Source organism: Molothrus ater, chromosome 5, assembly GCF_012460135.2.
Source record: "Molothrus ater isolate BHLD 08-10-18 breed brown headed cowbird chromosome 5, BPBGC_Mater_1.1, whole genome shotgun sequence".
In the NCBI taxonomy this organism is placed as follows: domain Eukaryota; kingdom Metazoa; phylum Chordata; class Aves; order Passeriformes; family Icteridae; genus Molothrus; species Molothrus ater.
In genome coordinates this window covers 22,047,888-22,062,898 of record NC_050482.2, presented here as the reverse complement: position 1 = coordinate 22,062,898, position 15,011 = coordinate 22,047,888, and the positions used below count along the sequence as shown (strand labels likewise).

Sequence of the window (15,011 nt, the reverse complement as noted above, 5' to 3'; positions counted from 1 at the left end):
TTTCCCAGAATACATGATTTGCATTTTATTGATTAAGAGCAAATTTTTATGTCCTTGATAGTAAAGCATGTCTTTGTTCCTTTAACAGCTATTTCTCTAGCACGGACAACAGAGGCTGCAGTACAAAACAAATGATACAGGATACAAATGTTTTTTTCAGTGCACAGGGCATCCCTGTGATTGCACCAGCTTTTTCTTTTACAAGCTTTAGTTTAATTTCCTATGTAGGGAAGGAAGACAAGAAATACTGCAGGTAGATATTTAGGGTAAGGCTTGCTCTAATCACATGCAGAGGCCACCCAACCATACAGTCACACATCTCCCAGCTCCTGGCTTTTCAGCCCCAGGTATCTCCTGGGGGGGATTCACATACACAGTCATCCTCTGGGTAGATGTAATCATTTTCCACTTCTAACCCTGAGCTTCCTAAAATGGGAACGTGTATCTCCCTGTGAAAAAGATCATGCCAGTGGGCTTTGGTGTCAGGAGTAGACATTGAAGACACAATTCTCTGTGCAATGAACAGGGAAAAGAGTCAGAGCTCCCAGAGGCAATTTGCAGTTGCTTAACCACAAGGATCTTGAGAATCCAGCCTGTTTCACTGTACTGAAAGTAGGGAAGACTGCACCAAGCTTGAGCTGCCATCTACCCGATTTTCATCTGGCACAGTCACTTCTCCTTATGGATTTCCTGGTTGACAGCAGAACAATGATTTACATGCAGTAGGCTTTTTTTATGATGTGGCAATTATTTTCATTTCCAGAAGTGGCAGTTCTACAGCAACCTAATACGTGAGCATGAGGAGGAAAGTCCGTGAGCTTCTTATAGTGGAGCTTTGCTTATTCTGTCGGGTGCCTCTTCTGGCTCTTGGCCTTTAGTTAAATAAGTTACATATTACTTTTCACACTCCTGTTCCAGAGAAATGCTATGTCAATATCCCAAGCTTCCACTGCCAAGACATGAGACCAGCTAAACTGTGTGAGGGCAAAGGTCCACCTAGCTCACAGCCAGAGCTCCTGATAGTAACTGGCAGCTGAGATAAGGAAAGGGTAAATACAAACAATACTTGTCCTAGGATGCCCTCTTTGAGTTCTGTAATCTTTGGGTTAGAAACCTTCAGGGCTGAAGATTGCATTTTAAATGAACACATGTAAATAGGACCTCTTTCCACCCATCCTTCCTATCTTTCTTCCATTAGTTTATGTAATCACTGAAGCCTGTGTGCTTTTGTCATCCAAAATTAGTTGACTTTTTTTCTTTAAAGGGCTTTGGTGCCCCTGAATTCCATGTTACTATCTGAGTGGTGATTGTCATGAATACTTTTCAGAGAAGAGTAATATTTCCTGTTCAGCCTGTCCACGCAATTGGCAGTTTTATTTATTATTTCCCTCTTGACTTGCCCTCACTTTTCCTAGCTGAAATATTTTAATCTTGTAGTTTTACTGTATCCTTTTTGGAGATGGGGTGGCCAGAACCACACGCACTATTCCACTGGCAGACTTGTACTAGGTAAGGGCTTAGTGAACTGATGCTGCTTTGCCTTCCTCTTTCCAACACTCTGCTTGCTATTCATCCTACTGCTGACTGCTGGGATGTTCCAAGAGATCTACCCACGTCTGTACTGCAATTCCTCTTCTGAGAAATAGCAGCCACTCACTACAGTGTAATATGCATATTTAAGGTCTTCCTACATGTTACTTTTCTTCAGATTGGATTGTATCTGTCTTTTCATCACTCAGTAATGCTGTGCTGTGAGTGGTTTCTCCAACCCGTCAGTACATCAGCAAACTTTGGCACTTTGAATTTCAGCTCCCTTTCCATACTAATGACTCTGCTGAACAGCATAGGCATCAACATCAATCCCCACAGAGTTCCACTGGCAAATACTCCCCACTGAGAACATGAATCCTTTATTTTTATCCTCTGTTTCCTACCTTTAAAGATTTTACTTCTGCTAATCTCTAAGGATTTTGCTTATTTACCCTTTTTACTTTAGCAACACTGTAACTTTTGCTTGCACATCCTATGCCTCTTAGAGAACATTGGAACCACATTGTATTTTCTTCATAGATCCACATATTTATGACTACAGTTTCAACCATTTTTGTCAGTATGGAAGGTAGGTTTCCTGGAAGTATTTATCCAGACATATGGAGCCTCTTTTCAAGCACCATGTCGCACTTGTGGTGAAGACTAAACTATTTTTTAGTTTTCATGTACATTATAAAAATTGTAATTCAAAAATTGTAAATTAGAAATCATGGTGACAGTTTGGCAGTTTCTTATTTTAGTTTAAACTTAAGTGAATAATAAATGACCTTGATGATAGGACATAATTAATTTTATTTATTTATTCTGAAATCTCTTCTATTGCTAATGGAGTAGCAGCAAAATGTTTTGAGGCTCAATGACTATTGAAATAGTGTTTGAAATGAGAACTTCTTTATGTCCTACCACAGCAATGATCAACACAAAGGCCATTTGGCCTTGCATTGTAACTCATTTTTCTGCACTCCTCTTTTTTATTAGATCCAGTACTCTCTGAAAGAATTCCTATCTAATGTGTTTTTATGAATAGATTTCGGGTCTTTTGCACATTATTCCTCTGAATCTCTTTTGGTCTGCCATATGATGCTGCACTATATTTATTTATATTTCTTTTAATTTTCTGTATCATACAGGACTATACTTTTTGAAGTGTGACTATTACTTTTAATAGCCTCACTCTTTCACTCTCTTATTTATCACACAGTTTGGGATGTTTCCATGTGGGGAGGGGGTTTAGGGGAAAAATGCTTTATTGACATATTATTTGACCTTATTTGACCTTTTAATATGTTGTGTTGAAGCAGTTTGTATTCCAGATATAAGCAGTGTCAATCAACATAATCAGTGTAGATTATTGGGCAATTTATCAAATCACAGATAGATGGATTATTTTTAATCTTTAGGTTAAAGAGATATCATTTGGATATTTCATTCAACCTCAGTCTTCAAAGACTGTTCTTAGAATAGGTCTCCAGGATTCTCTGAATATTTATCTTTCTTCCCTGGAATCCAAAATCACTTTAATACACAACATCAGTCCTTTACAACTCTATTCTATCACTCCAATACTTTTTTTACCTAGGCATTCTCCTTCCAGAAAGTGTTTAGTATGCCTACCAACATGTCATATAAATATGCCTGTTTACATTTACATATTCCATTTAATCTATCCTATTTTACCCTTATACCTTAATTTCATTCTGCATTATTACTTTTATGACTTCTGCTTATATATGACTGTATCTTTTAGAATACTCATTGCAACTTTTATGCCTGCGTTTTACCAATTTATAGTAAATTTTATTCCTAAGACACAATTCATCTTTACCTGTGTCCTTCTCCCTCCATACCTCCTCCACCCCAGTTTTCTTGGTTCTTTGTTTTAAAAGCAAAATAAACACAACTTTCTGATTTGATCTATATGGAACATCTGTACATCTATGGGTTCATCTATGCCTTAAAAACTTAGCACCTGAAAATAACAAAGCTGTTCTGATCAGATAAAAATAACAGTTTAGCTCCATGCTGCCCTTCATTGAGCAGTGAAATGCATAAATATATAAATATATATATATATATAAATAAAAAATGTTAGCTAAAGTTGTAAAAATGTTTAAAGTAAGTGAATCAACTTGCTCTGGTGCAAAGTCTAGAGTTAAAGGCAAAACACTAGTTACTTCTCTGAATTCCCCACTAACACATTCAATGAATCATACAGAATTGCTAACAAGAATCTCTCACATTTTCATCACTCAATTTTGAAACTAATTTGGCTAAATGTTTGTTCATCTAGAGTGACAACTAACTGGCTTCAACCTGCCTTAAGCAGTTCTTTTGTAGTTATTTAAAAATACTCTACCTCTGTTCAGAAAAAAATTCTCAAAACTGAGTTTGCTAGAAAATAATCAAATATACATACTTCATCTACAAGTTTATGTTTTATTATAATGGCATTCATTAAGTGAGGAGAGGAGAGGACCAAAGGATACCAAAGGAAAAGGAATTCCTTTTTTTTTTTCTTCTTTTAGGCTGGAGACACCAATGCTTTATTATACTGTGCCAAACTACAGCTGCTCCTTCAAATGTAAAAATAGAAGACTAAATGAATAAGGCAATTCCTGTATTCAAGGATATGTGAGGATATTTAATCTACACCCCAGCTCCTCAAATGGCATTATAAGTATTTTCCTAATGTTTATTCATGGGAAAGCTCATGTTATGTAAAGTTTGAGTATATTAAATGGTCAAAAGCATTCCATTAGCCAGAAGCTGTGAAGTCAGTGGGGTGGCTGTTGCAGCATTTAGTCTCCTCGGAGTGGTAAACTGAATAGTCAACAAAACAGGGGGAGCTGGATGTAAGAGGAAGAGGCAGCAGAGCAAAATATGATGCATTTTAAAATGTGTTAGATGGAAGGCAGAAACAAAGAAAACATAACCACAAGCACTTGTCAAAACAGATGAAAACTTTTCATATTCCTTTCAGCTGTGGTGCACAACCATAGCACCTGAAGATATCTCCAAGAGACACTTTTTAAGTGTCAAAAGTAACCACTTGTGTGACAGATTCCAATGTTACTTCTGACTGTAAAAAGTTTCTGTAACTCTTGCTTGGCTCCGAGTGGCACCACAGACTCAACACACAGAAACACCAACTAGAGCAGTCAGCTTGTAGAATGGAGTCCAAAGCTGATGGTAACTGAAGCACTCTGAAATGTGGAGGCAGTACAGAAAATTTAAACAGCATTTCACAATGCATCTGTAAAAAGTGGAGTCAACAAATTGAGTATCAGCTGGAATGTAGCCATAAATCTCCTTTAGCAGTATGTGCTCCCTCAGCATTCAATCTCACTAAGAAAAGATAACAACTATAAAACTCTCTTGCAGTTTCAGAAGAAAACTAGTAAAATGTTACAGGGACATCTATGAGTATCAGAAGGATGGGGAACTTGTTAAGATTTATGATTTGAAGCATATCTGTCTTTAAATCATTGCATCCTTTTTAAACTCTGCAATTACAACAGCACAGTAAAATTATGCATTACAACCATAAGACAAAAAACTAACCAGAAGAAAGCAAAGTAGAGAGGTGACCATGATCAAACGCCTCAAGAACACAGAAATTCATAGATGCATGAGAACTCCTGATGAAAGAGTAGAAAAAGGGCTGCAGAGGGGTTTGGTTCTCATGAAGAAAAATAAGATATCAAATGATTTTCAAAGGGAAGGAAAGTCTTGGCCAGACACTCTGCATATCTTGAGATAAGTTTCTGGTTTTTAATGGAAAAAATATGAGAAATATTGAGTGAGAATTGTCTGACTATATGTACATGTCAAGATCTAACCCAAGCATGATGACTGCCTCTAAGGGTGAGTTTTATCTCATCCTGCAGCCATCTCCTACAAAACAGTCAGAAAGATCATAACCTAAAAACCCTTGATTGTAAAGAGAACCCTGGTGGATGAATTCAGATATAGACATATAGACCTCACTTGCCCAGAATTAGGTGATACAAATCACTCAGCCAGAGAGATCCCAACTCATCCCAACTCAGCCAGACCTACAAGGCAAAGCATTTCAAAACATGAGCCACAGAACTCAGCAGTTGCCTTGTTGGAGGAAGGCAGCTCCTTTATGAGATGGTGGGAGGAATCATCAACTGGTTAGTGAAACCATTTCAAATCGGTCACCAAGTGGTGTCTCTTTCAGAGTCTTAATTCTGTCTTCGAGCTTCAAATCATAGAATCATAGAAAGCCTTGAATTAAAAGGCACATTAAAGATCATCTAGTTCCAAGCCCCTTGCAGGGACACCTTCCTCTAGAGCAGGTTGTTAAGGGTCTCATCCAGCCTGGCCTTGAACAGTTCCAGGACTGGGGCATTGGCCTGTTTCAGGGCTTCTAAACCTACTCTCTTTCAGTTTAAAACCATTTCCCCTTTTCCTACAACTACACCCTCTTGTAAAAAAGCCTCTCTCCAGCTTTCCTGTGGGTTCCCTTCAGGTACTGGGAGGCCTGCAATTAGTTCACCTTAAGGCTTTCTCTTCCCCAGGCTGAGCAATCCTGATTCCCTCAGCCTTTCCTTGTAGAAGAGGTACTCTAGCCCTCCAATCATGCTGAAACTGGAACAGAACAAGAACCAGTCTGAGCAAATCTCCATCCTGCACTGGGGTAATGAACTGATAATTATAATAGCCTGAAAGTATCTGTGTCTGCACTGACTAAACCAAATAGCTCTTGCTCATCAAATCAGAAAAGACTCTCAACCATAGGTGAGTTCTGCTCATTAGTTCACTTTCTGTGAAGCCAGTACCAGTCTGGAACCTTTTCTAATATATGCATTTCTCACATCTATTTTTTTCTGTTTGAGGCAGTGGAAGAACAAACAAATATGACATAGCGGTGTTATTAAGCCATAAGCAGACCAAGAGCAAGGAGGTAGAGCTTTCAGAAGAGAAGCATCACAAAAGCATCATTTTTTGGGAGCTTTATTATAAAAAAATTAATTTACCTAACTAGAAGGAGATTACTTTTTTTTTAAAAAGTGCAATACCTAAAGCTAATTTCCTTTATCACTGAGAATAAGGACACTAGTGAATGCAAAATCTTCCATAGTGAATGAGAGCTATACAGCTTACATAGCGCATTTGAAAATCACTCTCATTGTTATTAAACTTCTTATATATATTGATCTTTTACTTCTTATGTATACTGATCTTGGCTATCACTGGGGAGTGATCCTGTAACTTCTACATCATGAACTATAGTCTTTAAAGTTTAAGCAAAGGGAGTTAGTATTTGTATTTACAGTTACCAAACAGTTCATACCTTCTGCAGTTCAAGCACAGCCAAAGATATGCAATACATACCAAGGAGAGGTTATATACAAATACACAGAGTGATGAACCCTCAAAAGTACATTCTGCTTTGGCTTTTCTAGCTCTGTACAGAAGCTGATAACCTTGAATGCACTCAAATAAAGTTATTGTGAGGGGCCAAAAAATGGTTCAAATGCTTTTATAAAGTATTAAATTTTATACAATTGTGAAAAGTTTAAATTGCTTTTATTTTAAAAATGTAGAACATCTTAAAATACATTATTTTAATTATTTAAAGGTTCTTCAGCTGCTCAAAGTTAGTTACTTTAATTTGGAAAGCCTGTTGAAATATGCATACATTTAAAATCTTTTTAAAATTGATTAAAAAAATTCCTTCTCTTAATTCCACTTTTTCATTAATTAAAAATATTTTTCATTCCAATTGTTCTAAATGCAATTTTCAGCTAAGAATGCCCATGTGCCTTTGATTTCAAACCATAAAGAGCCACAATAACAAAATAAATTTTAGTTTCATTTTGGGTCTTTGTTAAAAAAAGAAAGACAAGAAAAGGCAGATCACAAGTTCTGGACTAATATTCTATCCTTTGCCACAAAAAACACACAGTACATATCAATGTGAGCTTGCTTCCTTATGTTACTGGGTTTTTTTCTAAGTTTGATCTCCAAAATCCAGTCTCTGGAAGTTAATTTTCCAGGGTGAATTTTTGAAGAAAGTTCTTGTTTTTCTTCAGTAGAATTTGCTTTTGCCCCAGAGCCTGAAGAGAGTATTGTGATCACCTTGTTGGATTAGTCAGAGGTTCAAGATCCTGCCTCCATGCAAAACCCCATCCTATTTTCAAATGAACACAGCCCCTTTGAGGGGCTCATTCACTTAAAGAACATTCATGAAGTCCATTTATGTGGCCTCTTACTCTTCTTTTGGATAAGATAAAGGGACTTCCCTCTGCACCCACTGAACACAGGTTTTCTAGGTTTTATTCTTGTAATAAGAATAGCAGTGCATTTTTCATTGTGCTACCTCCTGAGAACCTTCCAGCCTCTCAAGATCCTGTTGGCACTTCTCATGCTAGATCTAGACAATCACACAAACGTCTTTCATGTTGCCTAAACCAAGGAATGGCAGGTGAAACATTCTATAACCAACTGGCTAATGTTTCATGATTGCTAGCCTTTGTTCTTGTGGGAGACTTTAACTTGCCAGATGTCTGCTGGAAACTCAACACAGTGAAGAGGCAGTCTAGGAGGTTCCTGGAGCATGAGGAAGAAAAATTTCTGACACATCTGACTGAGTCTACCAGGGACAGTGCCCTGCTGGACCTGCTGTTTATGAACAGAGAAGGGCTGGGGGGAGATGTGGTGCTAAGAGGCTGCCTTGGGCATAGCGACCCCAAAATGGTAGAGTTCACAATTCTTGGTGAAGTGAGGAAGAGGGTCAACAAAACCTCTACCTTGGACAGTCCTTAATAACAAAGGAGTGCAGGAGAGTTAGACACACTTTAAGAAAGAAATCTTAAAAGCACAGAAGGAGGCTATCCCCATGTGCCAGAAGATGAGCTGATGTGGGAAGAAGACCTGCCTGGCTGAACAGGGAGCTCTCACTGGAAATCAGAGGGGAAAAAAGAAAAAAGAGTTAAGGATCTTTCCAAGAAGGGGCAGGCAGCCCAGGGAGAGTAGAAGGGTGTTGTTAGGCCATGTAGAGAGAAAATTAGAAAGTTGAAAACTCAGCTAGAGCTCAATCTGGCAACTGCTGTGGGAGATAATAAAAAGTGTTTTTATAAATAAATTACCAGCAAAAGGAGAGCTAAGTAAATTCTCTTTCCTTGGATGTGGGGAAGGGGGGAACATTGTAACCAAGTATCAGGAAAAGGCTGAGGTACTTGTACTTTCTTTGCCTCAGTCTGTCACAGCAAGACTGGTTGTCCTCAGGGCAACATTTTAGCTGCTAGACAAGGTCTGGGAGCAGATTAGGAGCCCTGCAATCCAAGAGGAGGCAGCTAGTGACCCACTGTGCCACCTGGACACTCACGAAACTGTGCGAGTACAAAGGACGTGGCTGTGTTGGTTGACAGCAGCTGAACACGATCCAGGGTGTGCCCAGGTGGCCAAGAAGGCCATTGCCATCCTGGCCTGTATCAGCAGTGGTGGGGCCAGCAGGACCAGGGCAGAGATTGTTCTCCTGTTCTCAGCACTGGTGAGGTCCCACCTCAAGGGCTCTGTCCAGCTCTGGGCCCCTCAGAACAAAAAGACAGACACTGAGGGGCTGGAGCGTGTCCAGAGAGGGCAGTGGAGCTGGGGAAGGGTCTAGGGAGCAAGCCACATGAGGAGGGCTGAGGGAGCTGGGGTGTTCAGCCAGGACAGGAGGAGGCTCAGGGGACCTCATCATTTCCCAAGTGCCTGAAAGGAGGTTGCAGCCAGGTGTAGCCTCTTCTTCCAGGCAGCCAGCAAGAGGACAGGAAGAAATGGCCTCAAGCTGCACCAGGGGAGGTTCAGGTGGGACATCAGGATGAATTTCCTCCCTGAAAGGGCTGTCAAGCATTGAAACAGACTGTCCAGGAAGGTGGTGGAGTCACCATCCCTGGAACTACTCAAGAAATTACTGGATGTGGCATTTAGTGCTCTGCTTTATTTGACCTGATGGTGATCAGTCAAAGGTTAGATTCAATGATCTTGGAGGTCTTTTCCAATCTTAATGATTCTATGAGTCCATTATCATATTAGGAGCTCACATTGTGTTACTTCTGAAACAGATAGACACAGTTGCATTTTTTAGGATTCAGCCCATCCTTCACATGTTTCTCTTCTTAATGGGAATTCTGTTTTTTTCCTCAAGGCAAGACTGTCTTCTATTTATTCACATTAAAATTAAAAAATTATTATTTTTTGATTGCAACCTGTATGTCATACAAAAAGATAACTGCATAAATAACTATCCTGCATTGTTACTTAATGTGATATGATGCGATCTATAAATTATATTCTGACTATCAGCAAGGGTGAAAACTTAACCTTGCAGTTGTAAATACCAAGTATTGCTTAAAAGAAATTAAACCAATTAATTTTAAAATGGATACTTTAGTAGCCTTCAGTTAATTTATAGCACTCTGTCTGTACTAACCAGCCACACTAGGAAGTTTGATAACGTTCCACCTAGAAATCACTGCAAAACCACTAGAGTTAAACTGAAAAAATAAATTAACTTACAGTTCTTAACAACATTAAAAAGTTCTATGGACAAAAGCAAATTTATAGTCTCCTAAAAGAGTAAAACTTCAATAGTTATGTGATATAGCTATCATATATGAAAATTCATGCAATCATTTCTGGTCAAAACCTCATATAATATAGATTGTTTATCTCTATAATCTTGAAAATCATCTACAGACTTCTCCTGTAAACATTAAGCTATTGGATGACAAAAATCTGACAGTTGTAGGCACTGATGATTACTCACCCTTGAAGGTCTCACTGCAGTGTAAATGACTGAAAAATGAATCCCTCGTTCCTGCAGATCCATGGTCACTCTTCCAATTATTTTGTCTGTAAACAGAAACATGTATAATTCAACAAACTCAGTAAGGTAAGAAAGCTAAAATCCTACAGCAGTTGGAGAAGTAATGAGCTAGATGTTTAAGCTTATTCAGTTTGTTTCAGCAACTTAAGTGCTCATTCTATCTAGGTACAAATGGGATAAGACACTCTCAATGTCTTGAAAAATGCACAATTTCAGTGAGATGATTTAAAAAAAATACAACTGTTCAGAAAAAGGGGTGATTTTGAAATAGAAAAGTAAAACCACAGAATATATACCCAAAAGTTTGAACTTTGGGCAATTAAAAGCACGAGCAGGAGAAATCACTTCAGAGGTTTCTTTTCTTTCTTTAAGAGAGTACATGCAGGATGCATATACTGTTAGTCAAGTGATCAGTTAATAAATAAATAATAAAATGTAATCAGTGCTGTTCTGTGAATTACAAAATACATGTAACTACCACTGACAAAAAACACTCAAAACATGGTGTTTAGTGTGGAGCATGATATGTATAATACTGGTAGCAATAATTCTTTTCTCTTCCATGGATTTAAAGCCTGCTTCTGCACCCCCAACAGGACACAGAAAAATTTCCCCAATTATATTGGGCCAAAGGAGAAATATGGTGGAGTATTCTGAAAAAGTAAGAAGAAGCAAATAAGGAAGAGAGGGCCTTTCAAAAAGGTCCAAATATGCCTCTACAAAAGACCCTCCTCTAGTTCTGAAACCACAGGCAGTTGCAATAAATGCTTTCAACTGACAAATGTTTTCAATATTTGTGCAGAAACATGAACATCTGCTTATAAGGAGCACAACAGCTGTGACTCATGAGCCATTATTAGTGTTGTTATTGGGACTGCCTGAGAAGCAAGCAAGCAGACTCACATTTACTGTTTCAGTGCCTTCCCACTTCTCCTTCATGTACCAGTCTGGTGGATGGAGATTTTGTAACCTGGATATACAAACTTCTCAGATTTTTGAGGTTATACTTTAGAGGAATTGTGTTTTATTTGCATTTGCTGAAATTAAGAATTTCTATTATTATCCTCTTTAATCACTTCTATTTACTGTAATTATGGTGTCCTGGCTGAGTAAAATATTTGGCTTTTGTAAGAATTGAAGTATTGCTTTTTTCTGTAGGATTTCAGCTGAACTGATTTCCTCATATCAGTCAAGAATCACAGCACAGAATTTTCCTTCTCAAAATTATTGCTAAGAGAATCTACTATGAGAAATGTACTTACTCAGAAAAACAACTGCCTAAAAACTACTGCCATAATTACATTGGTTGTGGAGATCCAAGGCATTATATAACATTGATTTTGTAATCTGGATTCATAGGAAATTCTCTTCTGCCTTAGCAAAAATTTTCAGAACAAAAAAAAAGTAATATGTATAAAAATGCAGAGATTGACTTTGGGTTTTCTTTCATTAAAGCAACCAATAGCTTTCTGAAATAACATATTATTTGCATTTCCCTTCAGAAGGGAGATACATGTAACTATAGTTACCAGTAACATCTATAACTCCTGCCTTCAGGAAGATTCTAGAGGTAACTCCTTCATCCAGAGAAGCTTCTGTGAACATCCTTATGACAAGAGGGTTGATATAGATCTCTTGTTTGCCTGTGATCAGAATATACCTTTCTTATGAAGTATTTTCAAATTCTCCAAAGAAAAGAGCTCAGACTGTCCACCATGTTCTAGAGCACCTAAATTAGGTACCTACTTGGGAACAATAGTGCAGATTCTGTACTTGGCCAAGCAAAGTGGCACATCTCTAATCCGCACACCTTCTTCCTGAGTAAAATCTAGTTGATACTAACCAAAAAGTTGGCATAGCCTTTTCTTCCATCCTCCCACAGATCACCTCTTAACTTTGCTTTCCCAAAACAAAGTGGCCTGGGACAGCAGCTGCTTGAGTCTACAGTGTGCCCTGGCAGCCAGGAGGGCCAGCGCTGTCCTGGGGGGCATGAGGCACAGCATCACCAGCCAGGCAAGGGAGGGGATTGACCTGCTCTGCTCTGAGCTGGGGCAGCCTCACCTCCAGAGCTGGGGGGCAGTTCTGGGTGCTACATTATAAGAAGGATATCACAGAATCACAGAATTTCTAGGTTGTAAGAGACCTTTAAGATCATTGAGTCCAACCCATGTTCTAACATCTCAACTAGATCATGGCACCAAGTGCCACAGCCAGTCTTTTTTTAAACACATCGAGGGATGGTGACTCCACCACCTCCCTGGGTAGATGATTCCAGTATTTAACCACTCTTTCTGTGAAAAACTTCCTCCTTAATTCTAGCCTGTATCTCCCCTTGGCACAGCTTGAGACTGTGGCCTCTTGTTCTGTCTGTTGTTGCCCAGAGAAAGAGACCGACCCCCAGCTCACCACAGTCACCCTTCAGGAACTTGAAGAGAGTGACAAGGTCACCTCTGAGTCTCCTTTTCTCCAGGCTGAACACCCCCAGCTCCCTCAGTCGTTCCTCACAGGGTTTGTGTTCCCAGCCCCTCTCCAGCCTCGTTGCCTCCTCTGGACACGCTCAAGCATCTCAACGTCCCTCCTAAACTGAGGGGCCAGAACTGGACGCAGCACTCAAGGTGTGGCCTCACCAGTGCCGAGTACAGGGGAAGAATGACCTCCCTGCTCCTGCTGGCCACACTGTTCCTGACACAGCCCAGGATGCCATTGGCCTCCTTGGCCACCAGGGCACACTGCTGGCTCATGTTCAGCCGACTGTCAACCAGCACCCCCAGGTCCCTTTCCTCCTGGGCACTGTCCAGCCACACCGTCCCCAGCCTATAACACTGCAGGGGGTTATTGTGGCCAAAGTGCAGGACTCGGCACTTGGACTTACTGAACTTCATCCCATTAGATTCTGCCCATCCATCCAACTGTTCCAAGTCCCTCTGCAAAGCCCTCCGTCCCTCTAACAGATCCACACATGCTCCCAGCTTAGTGTCATCTGCAAATTTGCTAATGAAAGACTCTAAAGCCTCATCCATGTCATCAATAAAAATATTAAACAGAACTGGCCCCAGCACAGACCCTTGAGGGACACCACTGGTGACTGGCTGCCAGCTGGATGCGGCACCATTCACCACCACTCTCTGGCCATCCAGCCAGTTCCTAACCCAGCAAAGAGTGCTCCTGTCCAAGCCACGGGCTGCCAGCTTGTCTGGAGTGTGCTGTGGGAGACAGTGCCAAAGGCCCTGCTGAAATCCAAATAAACAACATCTACTGCCTTCCCTGCATCCACTAGGCAGGTTACCTGGTCATAAAAGGTGACCAGGTTGGTCAAACATGACCTACCCCTCCTAAACCCATGCTGACTGGGTCTGACACCCTGGCCATCCTGTCAATTCTGTGTGATGGCACTTAATATAAACTGTTCCATTATCTTGCCAGGTACTGAGGTCAGCCTGACTGGTCTATAATTACCAGGATCCTCCTTTGCACCCTTTTTGTGAATGGGTATCACATTGGCCAGCTTCCAGTCATCCGGAACCTCACCAGTGAGCCAGGACTGTTGGTGAATGATGGAGAGTGGCTTTGCAAGCTCATTTGCCAGTTCTCTCATTACCCTGGGGTGGATCCTGACTGGTCCCATAGATTTATGAACATCCAAGCATTTCAGTAGTTCTTTGACTGCCTCCTCTTGGATAATGGGGGGACCATTCTGCTCCTTGACACCATCAACCATTCCAGGCGGGCAGGTGTCTTGAGGGCAAGTCATCTTCCCACTAAAAACTGAGGCAAAGTAGGCATTAAGCACTTCTGCCTTCTCCTCATCTGCAGATGCGAAGTTCCTTCCCTTGTCCAATAAAGAACAAAGGCTGGTCTCACCCTTCCTTCTAGCATTAAGGGATTTGTAAAAACATTTTTTATTATCCTTTACAGAAGTCGCCATTCTAAGTTCAAAATGAGCTTCGACCTCCCTAATTTTTTTTTCTGCATGCTCCAGCAGCCTTCTTGAATACTTCCTTAGAGACCTGACCCTCCTTCCAACGCTGATACATCCTCTTTTTATTCCTAAGTACCTCCAAAACCTCCTTGCCCAGCCAGGCTGGACGTTCACCCCGTTGACTGATCTTTCAGCACACAGGGACAGTCTGTTCCTGTGCCCTCAAGACCTCTGTTTTGAGGCATGCCCACCTTTCCTGAACTCCTTTGTTTTTAAGGGCTGTTTCCCAAGGGACGCTCTGAATAAGTCTCCTAAACAGGCCAAAGTCTGCCCTCTGGAAGTTCAGTGTAAGAGTCTTCCTGGTGCTCCTCCTGACTTCACCAAATATTGAGAACTCTATTATTTCATGATCACTCTGCCCCAAGCGACCTCCAACCACCACATCTCCCACCAGCCCATCTCTATTTGCAAACAGCAGGTCTAACATAGCCCCTCTCCTGGTGGGTTCACCCACCAGCTGCGACAGAAAGTTGCCCTCCATACATTCTAAGAATTTCCTAGACTGCCTCTTTACTGCTCTATTAAGCTCCCAGCAGATGTCTGGTAGGTTGAAGTCACCCACAAGAACAAGGGCTGATGATCTTGAAACATTACCTAGCTGCTTATAGACTAAGTCATCTACCTCTTCTTCCTGGTTGG

The 15,011-nt window shown here is 40.5% G+C and overlaps 1 protein-coding gene across 1 annotated transcript in view; it reads right to left on the bottom strand.

The window, feature by feature from the left end:
• ATP6AP1 (ATPase H+ transporting accessory protein 1) overlaps window positions 1–15,011 on the bottom strand; it is a 54,352-nt gene that overhangs the window by 21,385 nt on the left and 17,956 nt on the right. The window contains exon 6 of the mRNA XM_036400359.2: window positions 10,334–10,419. Coding sequence (XP_036256252.1) covers window positions 10,334–10,419 — 86 coding nt within the window. The remainder of the gene's footprint in view (window positions 1–10,333; window positions 10,420–15,011) is intronic.